Raw genomic sequence first — 23466 nt, 5'->3', positions numbered from 1 at the left:
CCAACTAAGACTGTTGCAGTGTTCATCTATTTAAACACTTCTGTTTTCTATAGGCCTTCATAATGATAGGTGGGAAAGATACAATCCAATTTATACAGAAGTGAACGTGCACAAGAAGTGAAGAGAAAATTCTATGACTTACTTCATTCGTTCAAAATCTGTGCAGGTTGAATATATTTTAGTTTCTCCTATCAGTACATCACAGTAAGGGCGACATCCATTTCTCTGTTTGTTGAAGAAAGGAATTGGGCTAACAGTGATTGCCTTGATAGTAAGAGGCTTGAAGTGAGGGCGGTAGGGTTTGTCTGCAAGTAGGTCACACATGTAGCCCAGGTATCTGAAACAGAGGATTGCCACTCTGTGGGACCATCATACCAGGAGCAAACAATCTGCTACAAAGTTTGTCCTTACAAATTAGGTTGTAGTAAAGACTTACACTGTATATTTCTTGAACATTAATCATCAAAAAGAATGCCTACAATTCAGAAATCTTGTTTCCATCTGATAATAGGCTTGAATCCACTAGGAATGGGGTATTTTTTAATCAAAAAGCTTCTGGAGGCAGGAGAGATGGTAGTTAAAGATGTTTGCTTGCAAAGCCTGATAGCCTGGGTTCAATTCCCCATGTAAAGTCAGATGCGCAAAGCAGCACATGCATCTGGAGTTTGTCTGCAGTAGCAGGAGGCCCTGGTATGCCCATTCTCATTCTCTTTCTGTTTTTCTCTCTGTCTCTCTGCTTGCAAATAAATAAGATTTTAAAGATTATGGGAGGCTTTGTAATAGTTCAATATTTGAACATCCATTCATATTCATATCACAGCAGATTAATCTTACCAGCAAAAGGCTAAATTTTGGATACATTTTAGAAATTATTGTAAGAAGAATGGTTCTTTTGGCTCAGGAAAGTAAGAAGATGTAATTTAAATATGAAAGTATAAATATAGAGAAGAAATAAATTAATTATCTAAGAAGGGCTTTCTAGAGTTACTTTATAGCAATAGGGTAAAACTAAATTGGTTACCTAAGAAGGGCTTTCTTTCCACAGTCATGTTACAACTATATGGAAGTTTTAAAATCACCAACTCTCATGGGATGGGGGCTTATGAAACTATATGAAAGCCCAATGTTCACATCCACTTTCATTGCCACAGTTCAGGAAATGCTAGGCCAATTAGACAAGGGTTAAGAGAGCTCCCATGAGGGGATTTCAAACAACACCTGGTACCAATTAAACCATGCATGTGCCAATCCTGCCCCTAGTTTACTGTACCTCCTATGGGACGGTGACAGTCCAATTCCTGGTCGTTTTGCATACAGCAATCGGACAGCAGGGCCCGGAGCAGAGTAGAGATTACAGAAGATGAACATAGCGCCAACCAGAATTGACGACGACGCCCGTCCATCCTGCCAAAAAGGCAGAAACTCAGTGGGAACATCAATTCTGTACTTGAAGTTAAGATAAATAAGTAGAGAAATGCTGTCAACTAGAGGTGCCCTACACTCCCAAATTGTTCATTTGAAAACCAAAAGCTTTTAAATCACAAAGCAGGGGTGGAGAAATGGATCCATGGTTAGGATACTTGACTTCAAAGCCTAACAACCCGAGCTCAATTTCCTAGTACCCACATAAAGCCAGATGCAGGAAGTGGTGCATGCATCTGGAGTCCACTTGCAATGGCTGGTAGGGCCTGGTATGCCCATTCTCTCTCTCCAATCTCTCTCTGCTTGCAAATAAATAAATTTTTATTTATTTATTTATTTATTTGACAAGGAGGGAGGGAGAGAGAGAGAGTGAGAGAGAGAATGAATGAGAATGGGTGCATTGGGGCCTCCAGCCGCTGCAAATGAACTCCAGATGTGTGCGCCCCCTTGTGCATCTGGCTAACATGGGTCCTGGGGAATTGAACCTGGGTCCTTTGGCTTGCAGGCAAGTGCCGTAACTGCTAAGCCATCCCTCCAGCCCTAAATAATTTTTTAAAATAAATTTTAAAAATCACAAAGCAGCAAGAACATGCTGTCTTAGATAAAGCTGACACTGTAGTCACATAAGAAGCCCAACATAATACATCTGACTTGCACATATTTGCTGAAAAAATAACATGACTTTGGACTTGCAATATAACTAATACTCAAAGGCTATTAGCTTAGATATGGGAGAAAAGAGCACTAAAGCCAGTGCTGCTTCTTAGAAAATGATATGTACATACTTCATGCAAACTTTTTCTTCATTAATATAAAAACATTACCTAATATAACCTTAGTCAATGTACAAATAAATCTGTCATGAACTGTCTGTTTCCTCCCAGAATTCAATGTTGGCAACCTAGCTCAATGTGACAGAGGGAAGAAGAGGAGATGCCTAAGTCATGAAGGTAGAACCTTTATGAACATGCTCTCTACTCTCTTTCCCCTCTCACTCATCACCACCTTCCTTGCCTCCCTCAAATGAGGTGGAAGGCAAGGACACTCATGAAACCTATCCTCTGACCTTCACACACATTCCATGGCACATGTGTGCCTTCACTCATGCCAACAAACATGCACTCACACATGCAAACATGCATGCACACTATACACAAAATAAAATAATTTTTGAGCCAGGCATGGTGGCGCACACCTTTAATCCCAGCACTCAGTAGACAGAGGTAGGAGGATTGCCATGAGTTCAAGGCTACCGTGAGACTCCATAGTGAATTCCAGGTCAGCCTGAGCTAGAATGCGACTCTACCTCAAAAAACAAAAATAAATAAATAAAATAAAATAATTTTTAAGATATTAACCATAATGGTACTGGCCAGATGTGAAGTGCAAGGCATGAAATGAGTTCTGAACAAACTAGAGAAGAAATCTTACTTTACCTGATCTGAACACAGCTTTTATTAACATCACTCCAGGCCAAAGTAGAATAAATGCCAAGTAACAGCATCAACTTATATTGGCCTTTGTAGCTGCTAAAACCCCTAGCTCTTTCTCAGATGAGCTGCAAAACTATTTGAAAATTATGTCTAATCTTTTAGAACCAGAATTCCTAGCTGTACATTTATCCTATATTTAATTTTATAGTGCTTGTTCCTGTTAACAACTAAACTACAAGAACTTTTTAAGATTCAGCCTCATTTTGAAACCATCCCAATTCTGAGGAAATGGAAAACTTGATTTTTACATCTTCATAAAAGTTTCTTTTTTTTAAATATATTTATATATTTTTATTTAGCCAGGCATGGTGACAGACACCTTTAATCCTAGCATTTGGGAGTCAGAGGTAGGAGGATAACAGTGAATTCAAGGTCAGCCTGGGCTACAGTGAGACCCTACCTCAAAAAACAAAACCAAAAAAAGTAACCAAATGAGGGCTAGAGAGATGGCTTAGTGGTTAAGGCACTTGCCTGTGAAGCCTAAGGACTCATGTTCAACTCTCCAGGTCCCAGGTAAGCCAGATGCACAAAGTGATGCAAGTACACAAGGTCACACATGTACACAAGGGGTATAAGCATCTGGAGTTTGATTGTAGTGGCTGGAGGCCCTGGTACGCCCACTCCCTCTCTCACACACTCTCTCTTGCATTAAAAAAAAAAAAAGCAAGTCTGTTAGGCTTGCCTCAAGTTAAAAAAAATAATCATCCTCCCATGAGGATGCTGATTATCAATGACTTACCATGAAAGCAGATATCTGGCCATAACTCAATCACATACATCAACATCCAGCCCAGATTTCTCCATGTTAACCATAAGGAATTGGGAAATATCAAGCAGAACCAAAAAACTATCCCAACCAATCTATTCATCTTGCTGTTAAATGTTCAGTTGGCTTAATATTTGCAATAATAATGTATTCATATGGACTTCCTCTTGTATAAGAGTTTTAAATTGTATGTGCAGAAGCTATCAGAATTTTTTCTTGAAGTACCATTAGAGTCACTAAACATCCCAGGCTCAAGTTCCTCCATCATTGAGGGTTAAGGGGTCAGCAAACAAAACCCTAGAGTAAAGAAGTCAGCAAACAAGACTCTCAGATAAACCCTGGATGCCAAGAAGTCTGTCCAGACAGAGATCGTAAAACTGCCCAGCTATATGGAAAGAAAGCAGTTTGCTGATTTGTGACCCCGAGGGAGAAAGATACCTGGAGAAGCAGCTTGCTTCCATCACCTCCTCATCCCCCCACTTTCTGCCAGCATGACCCTGCCTCCATTTTAAAACAAATAAAAAACCTCTACAAAATGCCACCAGCATGCCTCACATTTCCAGAGTCCCATGACTGCTGAAATGTGAAGCAACCCTCTCAGGTTCCTGGTCCTAAAGCCTAAATAAAAGTCCTGCTCTTGCTGGAGATACCACTTTGTTCCTTCCTTTCAAACTTGCCTCTAAGTTTTTTTCTTACAGAGGAGAATCCTCTTTGCCTGCCAGTCCCCTCTTCTTCCTATTCCCACACGGAAAACAGCAAATACATACACACCTTCTCCGTGTGCTTTCAGTGGTCTGTCACATAATTTAAGTCATCAGGACAGGTTCATTTTAAGCACTGTAAGGCTCTTACTATCTCACTACTTATCAATTTGGTCGTAATCACATTATCCCCATCTAGCCTGATATTTGTCCCCCTGAAAAAAGAAACAGAGTAAAGATGCTAGAATTGCAACATGTACTTCAAGAATGTGTCATTCTTATTCTAAACACAATTTGGAAAAAAACAAACAGTTTTCTCAAACCTCATTCTTTCTAGAATTTAGCCTTCTGGGAACAGAGGTCCATGGTTTTGGATCTGTGTCACTTCATTTTATCTATTGTGCAGGTCTTTTTAAAAGTGAAGTTGCAGAAAACACTGTCAACTCACAATTCTGTGTCAGTCTCTTTCTTCCCCCATTGAATGCTTATTTTCTATGGTTACGTTATGAGGGCTGGGAATCTCTAGTCTCTCTAAACTTTTAGAAAAAAATAGTGAAAATGCCAATGCACTTATGGCTGCCTAGTCCCTAGCAGTAATCTGTTCTGTCATATTATCTTGTATGTCTTCAAAATGACAACCCTGGGACCTTGATTGACTAGAATTTGTGAGTTGAAGCAGAAAAATAACCAAATTTAACTTTCCTTGCTGTTTTATAGCCAGCAGGCTCTCAAGGAGGGCCAAGTCATCCAGCAACAACATAGCAAAACAAAACAATGAGGACAACCAACATTTTGAGGGCAATGGATGAGGCCCAGTACTAGTACTTGGGCTCAGATCCCATTTGTTCATATACAGTCACCTACTGTGGTGGTTTGAATGTAGAGACTCAGGCATTCATCTTTTTTTTTTTTTTTTTAATTAAGATTGAGCTTGCAACTTAAGTCTCCAGCAGGTGGAGCCCAGCCGGGGAAGAGAGGTGTCACGATTGGCATTTAATGGTGTCTCTCTGTTTGGATCTATGGAAGTGAGCCAGCTTCTTCTGCCCTGATGAAACTTCCCCTGGAGTCTAAAAGGCTGAGGTAAACCTTTGGTAGTTTGAATAAATGTCCCCCAGTAGATTCAGGAGTTTATTAAAGATTGTAACTTACATCTCCAATCCTAACTGGACGAGGTTTCAGTATTGGCAGATCCTAGGGTCCAGACCTAAGGTGTTACTGGGGCCAGATCTGGAATTCCAGCCTAAGGTATGCAGAGTGTTTAAGCTCTGCCTGAGGTTTCTGGAGTATGCTTGCTTGTGATACTGGTGGTGGTTTTTCTCTCTGTGTGGACCTGTGAAAAGGGGCCAGATTCTTCTGCCATTATGGAACTTCCCCTGGATCTGTAAGCTTCAATAAATCCTGTTCCTCCCATAAACTGGGTCTGGTTTGAAGGTGCATCCCAGCAACATAAAGCTGACCATGGCATCTCTCATGAGCTGATTCTGGTCAGGTGTTTTTCCAGCAATGCAAAGATGACTACATCAGAAAATTGGTACCAAGAGTGGGATTGTCACTGTAATGAATCTGACCGTGTGGGTATTAGTCTTTTGGAACTTGTTTGATGGAGAAATGTGAAAGGATTTTGTACTTTGGATTGGAAAAGCCTTGCTGTGATATAAGAAGAGCTTGATGAACTCTCTGGTGAGAGTTTAAAAATGTTAAATGGGGCTGGAGAGATGGTTTAGTGGTTAAGGCGCTTGCTTGCAAAGCCTAAGGACCCATGTTCGACTCTCCAGATCCCACATGAGCCAGATACAGAAAGGTAAGGCAAGCGCAAGGTTGCACATGCCCACTAGGTGGCACATGCATCTGGAGTTCAACTGCAGACGCTGAGGCCCTGGCAGACCAATTCTCTCTCTCTGTCTCTCACTCTCTCTAAAATAAAAATGCTTAGATGCAGAGTGTATTGCAGACTTTGGAGGCTTGGCTTATGAACTTTCAAAGGGGAAGGAGTGAAATTTTTTGGAACGGGGATACTGGTATAAAGGCTGGCCAAATCCTTCTCCCATGCCCAGAGAATTTGAACATAGTTAAATTTTAAAGTAATGGACTGGTTTGCCTGGCAGAAATATAGAACAGAAAAATGAAAAATGTACAGTTTATAACACGAAAAATTCAAGGAAGTTTAAAGTTTTTGACACAGACACTACTATTAAGGTGACTGCAGCTCCAACTGTTAAGCATACTACCACCATTCAGAGAAGACCAATTGTTTTACATTGGAACAATGGAAATGAGGTCCTGAGGGTGAGCCATTGAAAGTAGATGACTTGAAGGAAAAATTCTAAGGGGATATGCTGCCCTTCAAGGTCAAGGTTTATTCCACCCTGGATTTACAAATTTGGCTATGCAACTTACCTGGTTTTAGTTTTAGAAGCATAAAAAATGCAGGGAATCAGGTCATAAAGTGCAATATGGTTTTGTTTTGGGGAAATGGCCTCTAGGAAAAATGAAGCAGAGATAGCTCTCTGTGTAGAAGCCCAGTAAAACCCTTATATAAAGACAAATTGGTTCCAGTCAGTGCTGAGATTAGAAAAATGGGAAACAGTTGAAATCCCTGTATTATAGACCAAATAAAGCCATTGTATAGAAATATGAAGATGGACCATGGTTTAAAGTATAAACCCAATGATGTTTAAACTGTGCCATGGCTACCATGAAGTGCTGCTGGCTCATGATAAATTTTTCCCGGGTTCCCCAGCTAAAGTGTAAGGATAGAATTGAAATCCAAAGACTTTTGTCACTAGTTATGGATGTTAGACTTGAACTGCAGATGCCTGACATGTACCTGCAGGTTATTATTTACATTGGTACAGTCACTCCTTGTTATGCCTTACTGCAATAGAAATGTTGACTCTATTCCATTATGAATTGAAAGTATATAACTTGTGTTTTGATGTTACATGGCTCACACAGTTAAGAGACAGTCTTAAATATTAAATGAGACTTGGGACTTTTAAACAATGTTAAAGTTTGGTAAAGATTATGGAGACCTTTGAAGTTGGACTGAGTGCGATTTGCATTGTGAGATGGTCATGAGTCTATGGAAGCCAAGGGTGGAATGTGGTGGTTTGAATGTATGGCACCATAGACTCAGACATTTTTTAATTAATTGAATGTGAGCTTGATAGGCTTGAGAGATGGGTTAGTGGTTAAGGCACTTGCCTGTGAAGCCTAAGGACCCAGGTTTGATTCCCCAGTACCCACATAAGCCAGATGCACAAGGTGGCACATGTGTCTAGAGTTCTTTTGCGGTGGCTAGAGGTCTTGATGCAACCATTCTCTGTGTATGTCTGCCTCTCTCCCTCTACCCCTATCTCCAAATAAACTAAGAGGTATGAGGATTGCTGTGAGTTCAAGGCCAGCCTGAGACTACATGGTGAATTCCATTCCATCAGCTTGGTCTAGAGCAAGACCCTACCTCAAAAAACCAAAATTTTTTTTAAAAGTTGAGCTTACAACTTGAGACTCCAGAAGGTAAAGCCCAGCCAAGGAAGAAGGGTATAATTAGGGGTGGATCCTGAGTCCAGCCCTACCAGGTATGCAAAGAGCAGTTTGAGATACAGCTACTGGTGTGTATTGCTGGTTTGATGATATATTTCTGCTTGGATCTACAGACTGAGCCAGCTTCTTCTGCCCTGATAAAACTTCCCTTGGATTCTGTAAGCCTAAAATAAATCCTTTCCTTCCATAAACTGTTCCTGGTTGCATATTTGTCCAATAATGTGAAGGTAACTACAATACCTACTCAAACATTTATGTCTGCAATTCCTTCCTGCATGATACCAGTCTAGTGGGAAAACAGGTAGAACAGTTTAGGATAGTGTAGTGTATGAAATACCACAGAGAAATTTTTTTTTTTTATTTTGGTTTTACAAGGTAGAGTCTTGTTCTAGCCCAGGCTGACCTGGAATTCACTATATAGTCTCAGGGTGGCCTCGAACTCATGGTGATCCTCCTACCTCAGCCTCCCAGGTGCCAGGAATAAAGTCACGTGCCACAATGCCTGGCTCCCACAGAGAATGTTTAGAGACACAATGGGAATATCTGTGCTGTGAAAAACACCCAAATCAGAAAGATGTCAATGAAACTAAGTTTTAAGGGACAGGTAAGAGGCCTAGAATGACCACAGAAAGAAACTCTAAGGAAGCCGAAGCTAGAAAACCCATCTATACCCAGAATGGAGCTGCTTGAAAATACAGTCCATCAATGAAACTACTCACAAGGGTCTACGTGGTCTTTTTCTTATTTTTATGTAAACACAAATAATAAGAAAAAAAATAAATGTGCCAACATATCTCGGTCAATTTTGTTTATTTAAAAACTCAGTGCATTTTGACTTTTGTACCCCCAGGCCTATTTTCTACCTCTCTAGAATACTTGGTACATTTTAGCACCCTTATATTATACAAGCTGTGTACAGAGCCATCTCCCCTATTATTACTCAAGCTTAAAGCCAGGTGTAGTGGCATATACCTGTAATCTCAGCACTTCTGAAGCTGAGGTAGGAGGATTGCCAATAGGACCTACCTGGGCCCTGTGAGAACTTATTCCCCCCCCCCAAAAAAATTTTAAGCCTTCCAAGAATAACCACTTCTTCCCTCATTTGTGTATCTCCCATATTACTTTAAGGTGCTGGTTCAGTAGATGTGCTGAACTCAGATGTTATCTGGATGGAGCCGTCCATATCTAAACAAACCACCCACATCAGCAATAGAAATCACTCACCAAGCAGTGGACAACACAGACGTTTTTGGGATTTTGTAACAGCCAATTGTACATATTCCGACATACAGCAAAGAGGTTGTGCAGACTTGGGGCCTGCCTGATGGGCCAACTGCACTCTGAGACCTAAGGGAACACAGAGAAAGGAAATTAATTCCCTAGCAACTTTGTCTCCTTAAACATGTATCACCCTAAACTTCTGTAAGTGGTGCCATGTCTCCTTTCAATATGGACACGCAAAGCTGGGAATAGGGTATAAATGCAGAAAGAAGAGGTACTTAATAAGATATTTAATTTTTAAAATCTTATTTATTTATTTGAGAGGGAGATGGAGAGAGTACACATGCAAGGACCTCCAGGCACTATAAATGCCACCTTGTGCATTTGGCTTACATGGGGACTGGGGAATTGAACCTGGGTCCTTTGGCTTTGCAGGCAAGTGCCTTCACCAGTAAGCCACCTACCCAGCCCATTAATATGGTACTTTTTAAACAACTCTTTCATAGACTGGGGAAATGGCTCAATGGGTGAGAGTACTTGCTGCGCAAACATTAGAGCCTAAGACCCTATGACTATGTGAGTTAGATTCCCAGCATCCATGTAAAAAGCTAGAGATGGTTATGTATGTCTGTAACCCCAGTCCAGTGGGGACAATGGAAAGCAGAGACAGGAGACTTTCTGAGACTCAATGGTCAGCCAGTCTAACCAAAAAATGGCAGTTCCTGGCTCAATGGAAGACTCTGTCTCTAGACCAGAACAGTAATAAAGAGGGATACCTGATGTTCTCTGGACTCAATATGTGTGCCTACAAGACACACACATCAGCACATACATGCATGCACTATACATACATACACCACATGTACATAAAGATAAGTCTGCTTCAGGCCTGGGGAGAGGACTCAATGGCTAAAGTGCTTGCCATGTAATCATGACAGCTTGAGCTTGGATCCCATAACCCATGTAAAGCTGGCCCTGGTAGGACACATATTTGTAATCTGAAAGCTCCTATGGTAAGAAGGGAGTAGAGATGGGAGAATCCTCACAAGCACATGGGCCAGCTGGTATAGAGTGTCAATGGTAAACAAGGTGGGATGCAAGGACTGACACCGAGATTGTTCTCTGACCACTACAAATGCACTGTTGCATGTAAATGTTGGCACTTATCACATACACACACACACACACACAATTTAAAAAGTAACTTTCAGTAAATTACAGAAATACATTTAGAAATATATTTTAAATTAAACTAGACTGTTTATAGCCCACTTTCCTATTCTCTTAGGTAGTACAGAATTAGTTTCTAGAAGTGTAAAAATGATTTGATTTGACCCTCCTTCTGGAATCTCAGTGTTTAACTGTGGGATTATCATACAAATTCTGCCTTTTCATCTCAGCTCTCCTGCTAACAAAGACAGTGCAACATAGTGAGCCAGGACCAGGCTTGCGTGGGGGTCTTATTTATTCCCACAGGGGAGAATTTTTCACAATGCACGTGGCATGGTTGAGATCATGCACTATACCAGGGATGCAGGTTAGCAAGGATGCAGGTGTTAATATGATAGTCATTTTGGACACGAGAAGTCTGATGCTCAGGGATCATTCATCCACACCCACACTGCTGGGAAACCCAGATCTTCTAAGCAGTAATCACTGCTGCACTACCAACTGACACCAGGTGCAGGGCTTGTACCCCAAATGATTACATATTTACAAGTTTAACTAAAAATAAAGATAATCTTAGACTTGGACAAGCTTCACAAAATCTTTAACCCTTTCTTTCCACATGAAATGTGGTAAACTATACTTGAATACAGTATCTCCCCTCCCATGGGTGTTATGTAAGAATCTACTTCTAGGGCTTTGCTCATACCTGGCATACAGAAAATGACAATAAATGTTAGTAATACTCACTATATTATGAAGTCACTGTCAATGCAAGATAAGATATTTAATTTTTAAGATCTTATTTATTTATTTGAGAGGGAGATGGAGAGTGTACATGCAAGGACATCCAGGCACTATAAATGCCACCTTGTGCATTTGGCTTACATGGGGACTGGGGAATTGAACCTGGGTCCTTTGGCTTTGCAGGCAAGTGCCTTCACCAGTAAGCCATCTACCCAGTCATACCACTATGGTTGAAAAAAAATTGAATGAATCCCTGTGTAGTGAGTATGGCCATAAGAAACCTTGTGAAGAAACTGGAAGGATTTTTGAGCAGAAACACTCTCAGGTCCACACTTCTGCAAGCTCTCTCACACTGAAGCATAAAACATGGAGGAGGGTGACCAGGGACCCACAGCAGGGGACCAGTGAGGAGGATGATGATGTGATGGGGAGTTGAAGTTGCCTTGTACTGAGTAATATGTATAGAACAATATACCAAAGATAATCAGGAGACAAAAAGAAAGTTTCAGCCGGTGGTAGTGTGTGTATGTAGAATCATGTACTTAAAAGTGAATGGTGAGAGGTGTCAAAGGTGACATCCACATTTCTGGCTTGAATGGCCATACAGGACAGAATTCACCAACAGAATTCTGGAAAAGCTTAATGGGGATCACATCATCAGAATGTGCTCTGCACAGCAGACAGCCCTGGCCTAAGCAAATCCAAACATCTCAGATTCCTCATGCTAGAAATTGGGAAGGAAGTGGGACAATCTCGTCACTTGGCCTTGTTCTGGTCTCCACAGGATACTATGCACAGGAAACCAGCTGTGCTTCCTGCAGTGCGTGCCTTGGAATGCCACAGTGAGCAGTTCTCTCCTTGAGTCTGCACCACAACCAGTTCCTTTTGGTTCATCTGCAGCTATTTTTCTATAAGATGACTGTTTAGGATGGCAGCCAGGGCATATTGAATAAGTTTGTGAAATACTGAGTATAATTACCGAGCCATCCAGGGGGTACAGCCTTAGGCCTTTGTTAACTGAAACTTCACATGACTCAGGGCTGTATCTGGTCCATTCTTTACCCCAAGTATATGCCCCAGTGATAATTTCTTTAAAAAAATAAAAATGACTTATGGAATAAAAAAAATTATGTAGATAAATTTTTCTGTCACAAATATAATGGAGGGCTCAGAGAGATTGCTTAGCTGTTAAGACACATGTCTGCAAAGCCAAAGGACTCAGGCTTGATTCCCCAGAACCCATGTAAGGCCAGATGCACAGGTGGCACATGCATTCTGGAGTTCACTTGCAGTGGCTAGAGGCCATGGCATGCCCATTCTCTTTCTGCATTTCTCTCTTTCTCTCTCTCTTTCAAATAAATAAATAAAATATTTTAAAAATATATTATGATGGGCTGGGGAGGTGGCTCAGTGGAGAAAACACTTGCCACAGAAGTGTGATTATCTGAGTTCAGATCCCCAGAACTGTGTAAAGCCAGACACTGTGCCAGGTGTCTGTAATCCCAGCATGCCTAGAACAAGAATAGAGATGGAGGGCTGGAGAGATGGCCTAGCGGTTAAGCGCTTGCCTGTGAAGCCTAAGGACCCCGGTTCGAGGCTCGGTTCCCCAGGTCCCACGTTAGCCAGATGCACAAGGGGGCGCACGTGTCTGGAGTTCGTTTGCAGAGGCTGGAAGCCCTGGCGCGCCCATTCTCTCTCTCTCCCTCTATCTGTCTTTCTCTCTGTGTCTGTCGCTCTCAAATAAATAAATAAAAAATGAACAACAACAAAAAAAAAGAATAGAGATGGAGACAGGAAAATCATCTAGAAGCTCTTGGACCAGCTAGCCTGGGTGAGTGCCTCAGTGAACAGAGAGGCCTAGCCTCCTACAAGATGAGAACTAATACTGAAGTGTTATCCTCTGACCTCCATGTCACAGCACATAAACACACACAAATAAATTATAAAATACAGAATTTCATATGCTACGTTTTTTCTTTTCCAAGGTAGCATCTCACTCTAGCGTAAGCTGACCTGGAATTCACCATGTAGTTTCAGGGTGGCCTTGAACTCATAGTGATACTCCTACCTCTGCCTCCCAAGTGCTGGGATTAAAGGCATGAGCTACCATGCCTAGCTTGTATAAGCTACTTTCTATTCATAAAGTTTTTCTTCCTTTGATAAACATATTAATCCTTCAAAACCAAAATTCAAGGGCTATCTTATGTCTGATCATTTCTCTAATACCCATAGACTGAAAACAGTCATTTTTGTACCTATGTCCTGATCTATTTTCACCTGTTAGCCATTTTTACAGTAAAACAACATGGTTAGACAGAGGATTTACATAGTGTCCTATGTGCACTAAGTGGACCCAACCTTCAATTCTCCTATGTGCTAAGCCAAGTGAGTATTATAGGATTGCTATGAGAATTAAGTAGCACGATATAAACGCAGGATGGGCTGGCTTACTGTCAAGCTGGATTGAATAGTTTATATCTGGTTCCCTCTTTATCTATTGAATCCATTTTTGTAACCCCACTGATCAGTGCCCATGTCTTGTTCTAGGGAGGTGGGTGATGAGTAAATGAATCAGTAAAAACATAAAGAAGTGAACCCCATTTTAAAATGGGATTTGTCTACATGTACAGCATAGGAAGAAATAGGTGACTCAAATTTTGGGGACTTTCAGAATACAAGAGTAGCAGCACAAGAAGTTTGTTTTCCCAGGCAGTATTTTTAAAGCTTTTAGAGACTTATGCTACCCACCTAACAGAGCAAATGTCAATATCTGAAATGAGTCTCATAAAAGCTGGCTAAATTGTCCTTAGCACAACAGACTAACAGCTCCAGAATCATTAACACATCAGGCTAGTAATATTAATTTAAAGGATCCATAATTGTATATTTACTTTATATTACTAGGCAAAGGCTTCATTAGAATTTGTTTAAAGCATGTGTTCTGTTTAAAGGAGGAAAAAGCATTAAGACATAAAGGAAACCAAACAATTAAGGAACACAATCACTCTAAGCTGGTTTTGTAGTTCTCTGGTTTATGGTTCTCTGATAGGCATAATGTTGGGTGGTGTAACACCTCCTGCTGCCACATCCAGCTCCCCTGTTCACTCCTGGAGTCACCAACACCCAAGGTCACCATGTCAGTTACGGGGCTGTCAGGATTCCAAGCAGCAGGAGATAGGACCAAAGAGCATCAGGGCAGGGGCCTCTCTCAGTTCAATCAAGACATGGGGAGAAACACTCGGTGTGCAGAGCTAAAGGATCTGAGTCAGCCTGACACCCCAATCTAGGGTTCACAATTCTCACATCATTTATGGCAAATGGGTATCGCCACCATCTACTGTTGCACTCTATTATGACCAATGTTAATCTCAATTACCACTTTTGAGTGCTGACTCTAAGCTAGCACTACTAATCAAATTTCTTCCTTTCTTCCTCCCTTCATCCCTCTCTCCTTCCCCCACCCCTCCTATGTGCTTTGAGGTAGTGTCTTGCTCTAGCTTAGCCCAGGTTGATTATATAGTCTCAGGGTAGCCATGAACACACAGTCATCCTCCAACTTCTGCTTCCCAAGTGCTAAGATTAAAGGTGTGCATCATCATGCCTGGCTTCAAATTTATTTCTTACAATAAACCCACAGGGAAAAAAAAAATGAGACTAGGGCTGGTGAAATGGCTTAGAGATTAAGGCATTTGCCTGCAAAGCCCAAGACCCTAGTTCGATTCCCCAGGACCTACGTAAGCCAGATGCACAAAGGGGAACATGCTTCTGGAGTTTGTTTTCAGTGGCTAAAGGCCCTGGCACACCCATTCTCTCTCTCTTTCTCTCATAAATAAATAAATAAATATTTTTTAAAACTTTAAAAAATTCAGAGCACTTGGGGTGCAAGTCAGGGACATAGTTCAGTTGGTAGAGTGCTCCCTTACATACATGAGGCCTTGGGTTTATTCCCCAGAACTACATAAAAGAAAAAGAAAAAAAGAAGAGCACCTGTGAGGTAGGTCACTGTCACTGTCATTTTAGATGAGGATTAAGCCCAAGCAAAGGGGAAGTGCTATGTTCAACAAAAGGAAAAGCTCAGATATGAGCCTAGGGTAATTTTTAAAAATAAGCTCCATCTTGCATGCATAAGGAAGTGACAGCTTCCAGTGAAACCAGGAAACAGTCAGTTCACAAAAGGTTGCATAGTGTGCAAGCCCTGGCCATCTAGCCCTTGGCCAATCACTGCTTGCTACTCCTTATTTTCTTTGCAGAAATAATGCACAAGAGAGATGAAGTATGAGCAGTGAGGTAAGTTCTTTCTTCTGCTGCTGCTCCTTACCACCTTAGACCAAAGCAGACACACTGGGAGCTGCAGGGCTTCCTCAGTGGGCTCTGGAGAAAAAGGGCAAAAGACAATGACTTTCAGTCATGAGCCTGATAAGAGGCCCAAGTCAATGATATGTTTCCAAAAAATTAATCTGTTTTCAAAGGGAAAGAAATCCTACAAGATTATGTGATCTAGAAATAGGCCACATCCAAGTGTGTCCAGCTTTTTGACATGTGACACAATATTGTTATTTATAAAGCTCACTCCCTGGAAACATGCAATCAAGTTACAATTTTTAAAAAATACAAAACAAATCAAATATTTAAAGTAAGTTTATGACTTTATATTGAGCTGATTTCATAGCCATCCTGAAAACAAACATATGTGGTCTCATACAATCCACAAGCTATATATGGGCATGTCTAGAAGAACCAACTGGGCAACTGGTTTGTGTGCTACTAACAGGGCTCCTTCATTATACTGCCTTTCCTAAATGGGCATAGAAACGAGGGTCACAGTGTCACAGGAACAGCATGAGTCAGAACTTAAGAACACCAAGGCATGGTTAGGCTAATGCTCATTTGTTTAACTTTTCATTTTTTTCCAACAGAAATGAATGGTTCTTGATATTTTAGGGGCATAGCTACCAACCTGTAAAAAAAAAAAAAAAACAAAAAACAAAAACAGGATTGGAGAGATTGCTTAGTGGTTAAGGCACTTGTCTGTGAAGCCTTAGGACCAAGGTTTGATGCCCCAGAACCCACAGAAGCAAGATGCACCAAGTGGCACATATGACTAGAGTTCCTTTGCAGTGTGTAGAGGCCCTGGTATAACTATTCTCTCCCTCCCTCCCTCCTTCTTTCTTTCCCTCCCAAATAAATAAATAATATATATATATTTAAAACCAATGTGCATGCACACACAGAATGGATGGATATGGTGTTAATGTTGTGGATGATAAAAACAAGTTTGGGGATGGAGAAATGGCTTAGTAGTTAACGGCACTTGCCTACAAAGCCTAAGCACACAGGTTCGATTCCCAGCACCCACATAAGCCAGATGCACATGGTGGCACATGCATCTGGAGTTTGTCTGCAGTGGCTAGAGGCCCTGGTGTGCCCATCCTCTCTCTGTATCTCTCTCTGCCTCTTTCTTCTCTCTCTCAAATAAACAAAAATATTAAAAAACAATGTCCTTATGTTATATGTATTTCCAATAATACTATTTTAAAAATAGTTTCATTGATTTATTTGTAAGGAGAGACAGAGAGAAAGAGAGAGAGTGAAAATGGGCATGCCAGGGTCTCCAGTAGCTGCAAATGAACTCCAGATACATGTGCCACTTTATGCATCTGGCTTTATGTGAGTACTAGAATATCGAACCTGGGTTGTTAGGTGTTGCAAGCAAATACTTTAACCACTATGCAATCTTTCCAGCCCCCATAATAATATTTTAAGGGCAAACGGATGGCTAAATTCTTTGAAGCCCACCAATGGGTTGAAATGCATAGCATATCTATGGATTTGGAATGTTGGGTTTAGATGATGTATCTTACTGGTCTCTGGGATTTATTTTATTAACAGCATCAGCACTTTTAATCCCTCAAGGTTGATACTGGCCATGAAAAATCAAGACTCTGATATTCACCTCCCTGGCAATTCTAGATGTGCATACTAGCACTCAAGTCCAGTGTGAGGCTACCTGCCATGTTTTCTTTATCTCAATTTTTATTAAAATTTTCCATGATTATAAAAAAATATCCCATGGTAATACCCTACCCCCCCACTTTCCCCTTTGAAATTCCATTCTCCATCATATCCCCTCCCCATCTCAATCAGTCTCTCTTTTATTTAGATGTCATGATCTTTTCCTCCTCTTATGATGGTCTTGTGTAGGTAGTGTCGGGCACTGTGAGATCATGGATATCCAGGCCATTTTGTGTCTGGAGGGAGCATGTTGTAAGGAGTCCTACCCTTCCTTTGGCTCTCACATTCTTTCCGCCACCTCTTCCACTTTAGACCCTGAGCCTTGGAAGTTGTGATCGAGATGTTACTCAGTACTCCAGTCACTTCTTTCCAGCACTATGATACCTTCTGAGTCATCCCAAGGTCACTGCCATCTGAAAAGAGAAGATTCTCTACCCAGAGTGAGAGTAGCATTAATATAAGGGTATAAATATTAACAGAAGTGCTTACTGGCCAGTTTGATAACCATATACATATATAAGTATATGCATTTTTCCAGACATCAGCAGATGTTATACCCCTAGGGCTCATGACTAACCCTGTTTTAAGTTTTCAGTATCAGGGATGTATCCCTCCCGCCCCCCCCCCCCATAGAATGGACCTCCAGTCCAATTGGAGGGCAGTTGGTTTCCACCATGACAGATATGCCACTATTGGACCCGTTGGCTCATTTGGCCTGGCTGGCCAATTATAAGGCTTGCAGTGTTCACTGTTGAGTCTCTTCACTGGTAGTATCTCCTTCTCACATTAAACTACATGCAGAATGGCTTCTTCCAGCTTTCTGTCAGCTGGTCTATATGGAGGAGGTTATCAGCTCAGTTCCAGCAGGATTTCTCAGTGGCCTTGCAGACAAAGTATGTGGAGTCGGGCTGGAGAGATGGCTTAGTGGTTAAGCGCTTGCCTGTGAAGCCTAAGGACCCCGGTTCAAGGCTCGGTTCCCCAGGTCCCACGTTAGCCAGATGCACAAGGGGGTGCACGCGTCTGGAGTTCGTTTGCAGTGGCTGGAAGCCCTGGCGCGCCCATTCTCTCTCTCTCCCTCTATCTGTCTTTCTCCCTGTGTCTGTCACTCTCAAATAAATAAATAAAATATGAACAAAAAATATTAAAAAAAAAAGTATGTGGAGTCTTCAGCAATAGGGACTTACCATCTCTTCCTGGAGGGAAACCAAGGGCCTCGGCAATGACCTATAATGTTTTGGGGCATCAGGGACCTCCCTGGCCAACAACTCACTGGAGGTATCCCATCTCTGGTACTGAAAATTTTCTAACAATGATCTATGGCTCCTGAGTGTTCCATTGTCCGAAACCAGAGGATTCCATATGATTTATTTGCATCCTCTTAGATTTTGATTAGCCCTCCCTCCACGTTTCCTTTATTCAGTCTCTTCCCCTGACCTCACTTTGGGCCTTTTCACCCTTGTTAATCTATCCTTCTACTTACATATATACAATACCAACTTATTAAGTACCCTCCTACCTTCCTTTCTCTTCCCTTTTTATCTCCTTTTTAACTTACTGGCCTCTGCTACTGAGTTTATTTCTTCTCACGCAGAAGCCCCATCATCTGTAGCTAGGATCCACATATAAGGGAGAACATGCAGTGCTTGGCTTTCTGGCCCTAGGTTACTTCATTTAGTATAATCCTTTCCAGATCGATCCATTTTCCTGCAAATTTCATAACTTCATTTTTCTTTACTGCTGAGTAGAACTCTATTGTATAAATGTGCCACATATTCATTATCCACTCATCAGCTGAGGACATCTAGGCTGGTTCCATTTCCCAGCTATTATGAATTGAGTGGTGATAAACATGGTTGAGCATGTACTTCTAAGGAAATGGGATGAGTCCTTAGGATATAAGCCTAGAAGTGCTATAGCTGGGTCATATAGTAGATCAATTTTTAGCTGTTTTAGGAACCTCCACTGATATCCACAATGGCTGGACCAGATTGCATTCCCACCAACAGTGTTGAAGTGTTCTTCTTTTTCCACATCCTTACCAGCATTTATGATCATTTGTTTTCATGACAGTAGCCATTCTGACAGATGTGAGATGGAATCTCAATGTAGTTTTTATTATAATATGGTGAGGGGAGGTTCTTTCCAGGTTTTGTCTGGCTGAGGTTCTAAAGAATTCCTGTATCTACATTGGTACCTTTCTCCCAATTTGGGGGAAGTCTTCTTCTGTGATTTTGTTGAAGATTCCTACTATGCCTTTGGAGTGAAATTCTTCTCCTTCTACTATGCCCTGAATTCTTATGCTTGATCTTTTCATAGTGTCCCGAATATATTGAAATTCCCACTCATACTTTTCTATTAGTTTATCTTTCTCTTTGCTGGACTGAATTAGATATGCCACCTGGTCTTCTAGCTTAGATATTCTGTCCTCTCCTTCATCCATTCTACTGATGAGATTTTCTACAAAGTTTTTATATCATTGACTGTATTCTTCATTGCAAAAATTCTGACTGGTTTTTCTTTATTATTTCTATTTCCTTATTTATGTCTTGTATTGACCTCTTTATTTCATTAAATTGTTGTCCTGTGTTTTCTTTGATCCTTTGTTTTCCTTTGTCATTTCTTTGATTTCTTCTTTGACTTCTTTGAACATATTTATAGTCATTGTTTTGAAATCTTTCTCAGGCATTTCCTCTAACTCATTCTTACTGGAGGTCATTTCTGATGCATTAATACTTTTTGGTGGATGTATATTGTCTTGATTTTTTGTTTTTCTTGTGTTATAATATATATATATATTTGCATCCTGGATTATTTAATGATTGGATTTTCTAGTTACCTGGGTATTATTAGATGTATCAGACAATATGTTATATAACTTCAGGGTAGGAGCTTAAAGCATTAGGTGTGGCTCTCAAGACTCTCAGAGTATCTACACAAGTGACCCTAGGTGTTGTGTTTTCCTGCTATGACAGTATTCAAGTAGGCTAGGTGGAACAAAATACAGGCAGATTCTAAAATTTAACTAAACAATGTACACTTTCAATGAAAAACAGCTCAGAGTATTTATCCAAAAGTAGGTATTATGACAACCAGATCCTATAACTGTCCCTTAGGGTGTGTGGTACCCCACACTCACCCTTAATCCTGACAACAAGGAAGTTAAGACTTCTGATCTGTTGAGGGTTCCAAGTCAGTCTGTGACCAGGTGAGACCCTTCCCTGGTGTAATCCCAGTTACCTGTGCTCCTGCTTGGGTCCCGCTGTCAGTTCAAATTGGCATGCCCAGGTCCCTGAACCGCTGCTCTGTTTGATGGAGCTGGGCACTGGCAGTGGAGGAGGGGAGGAAGCCAATGCTGCTCTAGTTCTCTGCTGTTCTACGTGTTCTTCTACCTTGTGATCTGCTCCTCCATTGTTCACTGCCATTCTCCTTTCATGTTTCTTGAGTTTGCAGAGAGCTCCAGTGTGAGTGGAAGCTCCCCTCACCTGGCTTTTCCTGCAGCTCAAGCTGAGCCTGGCGGCTTTCTGGTGCACTGCTGCAGCTGCTACGGTCAGCGGACCTGCTGGAGCCGCTTCTGCCAGCCTGTGTGGGCTCTGGATGCTCTGGATTGCTCCTACTTCTCCACTGCCATTTCAATTTCCTATACATCTCACTTTTTAGTAAAAGTGTGTATTTTGCTTAAGTTTTTTTTTTGTTTGTTTGTTTTTTGCTCCTCCCCCCCCATGCTGCTTTGGCATGGTACCTATGCTGCCATCTTAACCAGAAGTGCCCCCATGTTTTGTTTTGTTTTGTTTTTTGCTTTTTGTTTGTGGAGGTAGGGTTTCACTCTAGCACAGGCTGACCTGGAATTTACTATGTAGTCTTGGGGTGGCCTTGAACTCACGATGATCCTCCTACCTCTGCCTCCTGAGTACTGGGATTAAAGGTGTGTACCACCATGCCCAGCTCCATGTTTTGTTTTGATTTGACTCCTCTGCTAACTTGAGACTAAACAAAATCCTGTTTCTAATACTGCACATCCTGTAACATATGTAAATATAGGGAACATGTTATATGATTATTTCTTATGGCTCTTGTGAACTCATATGACTTCTAGCCAGGATCATTAATCAAAATCACAGGAGGACAACCTTCAAAGCAGCAGAATCTTCCTGAAATCAGCCTGCCTCTACCACTTCTACCTGCACCCCAAATACACAGCCACATCATCAGAGTAAATGCCTTCAAGACACACAGATCTTCCACACAGACTGAGAAATACTCTGAGAATTTGCAGGCAACATCAGTTCTATATTAGCAGTGGTTCTTTCTGGAAATTTTTGCTGTATGCATTATTAAAACAAGAGTTGGATGCAAACCTGGTCCTCCACTCAACTGGAAGAAGGAAGAATAGTTCTAGTCCTCGTGGCCTAGAAGGTGAGAGCCAAAATTTTTCCTCATAACATACCAATGAGATGCAATAAATTCATGGTATTAGTACAAAGAGAGAAAGGGCTTTGAAGAGGTGTATCTACATCCCAAACAGAGCTAAGGCCGAAAGATTCAGATCTGAGTATTGTCTTCCTGAAATGCAATTAGGTGTTGAAAGGGTCAGAGTGTCCATTTCCATTCTGACCAGCTCTGGGACAATCTGGCAAGAGCTAAGGAGGAAGTGCAATCCTGTGTCTTAGGGGAAAAATTGGAAAAGGTTGTGGTTTGTGGAAACCCTCCCCTTGGTAAAGGTAGCTAGCAAAGGACAATGGGAATGTGTAACACAGGCAGCTTTTTAAGGAAGAGCATCTCACACAGAGATCATTTGTGTGTGCTCCTTTGTGCATCCCTGGCTGGATTATAGACTTTGGGGTGACATTAAATAGAAAAACAAAGCTAGGGAGGTAGCAGCAGTCCGATTAGGAAAAGCCTCATAAGATGCATCTTGCTTTTGCATAGACAAAAAAAAGGCACCTCTACTTTCACTGATGCCAGCCTTTTGCTTCCCATTCCAGTTGCTACAGCTGTCTTCTAGCACTGAGCCACCTCCACAGGTTTTTTAAGTAGTATCTGCATTCACCTCTAGAATGGCCCGTGTTCTCTCTCCAACTAGGCTTAAGTGCCTTGAGAACAAGCACCAAATATTTATTTTATGTCTACAATGTTTGACAATTACTGGCTCATTCTCTCTTTTAAGAAACATTTATTAGCCATGCTTTATACTATTCTGTGTGTCACATAAAATAAACCTGTCCCCTGTATTCCCAGGGCAAGAGAGGACAGCCCAGCATAGACACTCAGTATGTAACTTCTGGTCTCTTTCCCAAATTAATCCAGTCACAAAAGCTCTTTTTACACTAATAGGAAAGTTTTAAAAATATATAACTCGGGCTGGAGAGATGGCTTAGTGGTTAAGTGCTTGCCTATGAAGCCTAAGGACTCCGGTTTGAGGTTTAACTCCCCAGGACCCATGTTAGCCAGATGCACAAGAGGGCACATGCATCTGGAGTTCGTTTGCAGTGGCTAGAGGCCCTGGCACGCCCATCCTCTGTCTCTGTCTCTCTGTCTCTCTCTCTCTCTCTCACTCTCTCTCTGCCTCTTTCTCTGTCTTTCACTCTCAAATAAATAAATAAAAATAAACAAAAATTATAGATAGATAGATGCTATTGCCACTGCCCTTATTATTATTATTGCCACAAGCATTCCTAGATGGTGAGATCCTGTTGCTGAAGACACCACACACTTTAGTTGTAGAACAGAGATATTGCTGGAAATGAACTGGAGGCTTCCTCCCTGCTGGCTAGCTTCCCTGCTGGAAGGTGATATGCAAGCTGCTGGGGGAGGAAAATCATCAGTAACGTAACTCAGTGATGGACCCTGTGTGCTATATTACCAACCTGCCAGGCAAGATGTGCCTACTGGTCCAAGAGTGGCATGACTGTAATGAGGGCAACTACCTTTCTGATTGGATTTATGACCCACTCTACAGAAGGGAATTCATGCCTAAGATTGTAAACCTGCTCTTTTGCTGAACTAACATATTATCAAAGCCTTCTAAATATTAATACCCAGATACTAGTGCTGTTCTCAGCCTTGGTCTCTGAAGTTTCTTTTTGCAGTAGGTAGGAGTTACTGTATAGACTCATAATTGTTCGGTCAGTATGCTGAGAATAGTGAGTGTTCAGTGCTCAGCCCTAAATGAGACAGACATCTATATAAACCTCTCCAAGGCTCAGGGAACATCAAGGAACAGGCGGTGGAAGGGGGTGGAAGGAAAATAAGGAAAGGAATGTCTATCTTCTGGACATGATGTGGCCAGTGTACTCAAGAACCCACAGTAGCTATGGTTACCTGTACAAGACCTTCACAAGACTGGGCCTCTAACATTCCATCAAGGATGAGAGAGGGGCCCATCAGCCCCCTCTTC

General features: G+C 41.4%; 1 protein-coding gene across 7 annotated transcripts in view; it reads right to left on the bottom strand.

Annotated features, from left to right (window-relative positions):
• Dnajc6 (DnaJ heat shock protein family (Hsp40) member C6) overlaps window positions 1–23466 on the bottom strand; it is a 208100-nt gene that overhangs the window by 38303 nt on the left and 146331 nt on the right. For all 7 annotated transcript variants that reach the window (XM_045148997.1, XM_045148994.1, XM_045148993.1 and 4 more), the window contains 3 exons: window positions 9150–9272; window positions 1271–1404; window positions 143–337 (listed from right to left, as the gene is read on the bottom strand). In XM_045148997.1, the coding sequence (XP_045004932.1) occupies window positions 143–337; window positions 1271–1404; window positions 9150–9272 (452 nt within the window). The remainder of the gene's footprint in view (window positions 1–142; window positions 338–1270; window positions 1405–9149; window positions 9273–23466) is intronic.

Source organism: Jaculus jaculus, chromosome 5, assembly GCF_020740685.1.
Source record: "Jaculus jaculus isolate mJacJac1 chromosome 5, mJacJac1.mat.Y.cur, whole genome shotgun sequence".
NCBI classification, from domain to species: domain Eukaryota; kingdom Metazoa; phylum Chordata; class Mammalia; order Rodentia; family Dipodidae; genus Jaculus; species Jaculus jaculus.
Note: the sequence above shows the minus strand (reverse complement) of the source record. Positions and strands in the feature narration are given on the sequence as shown.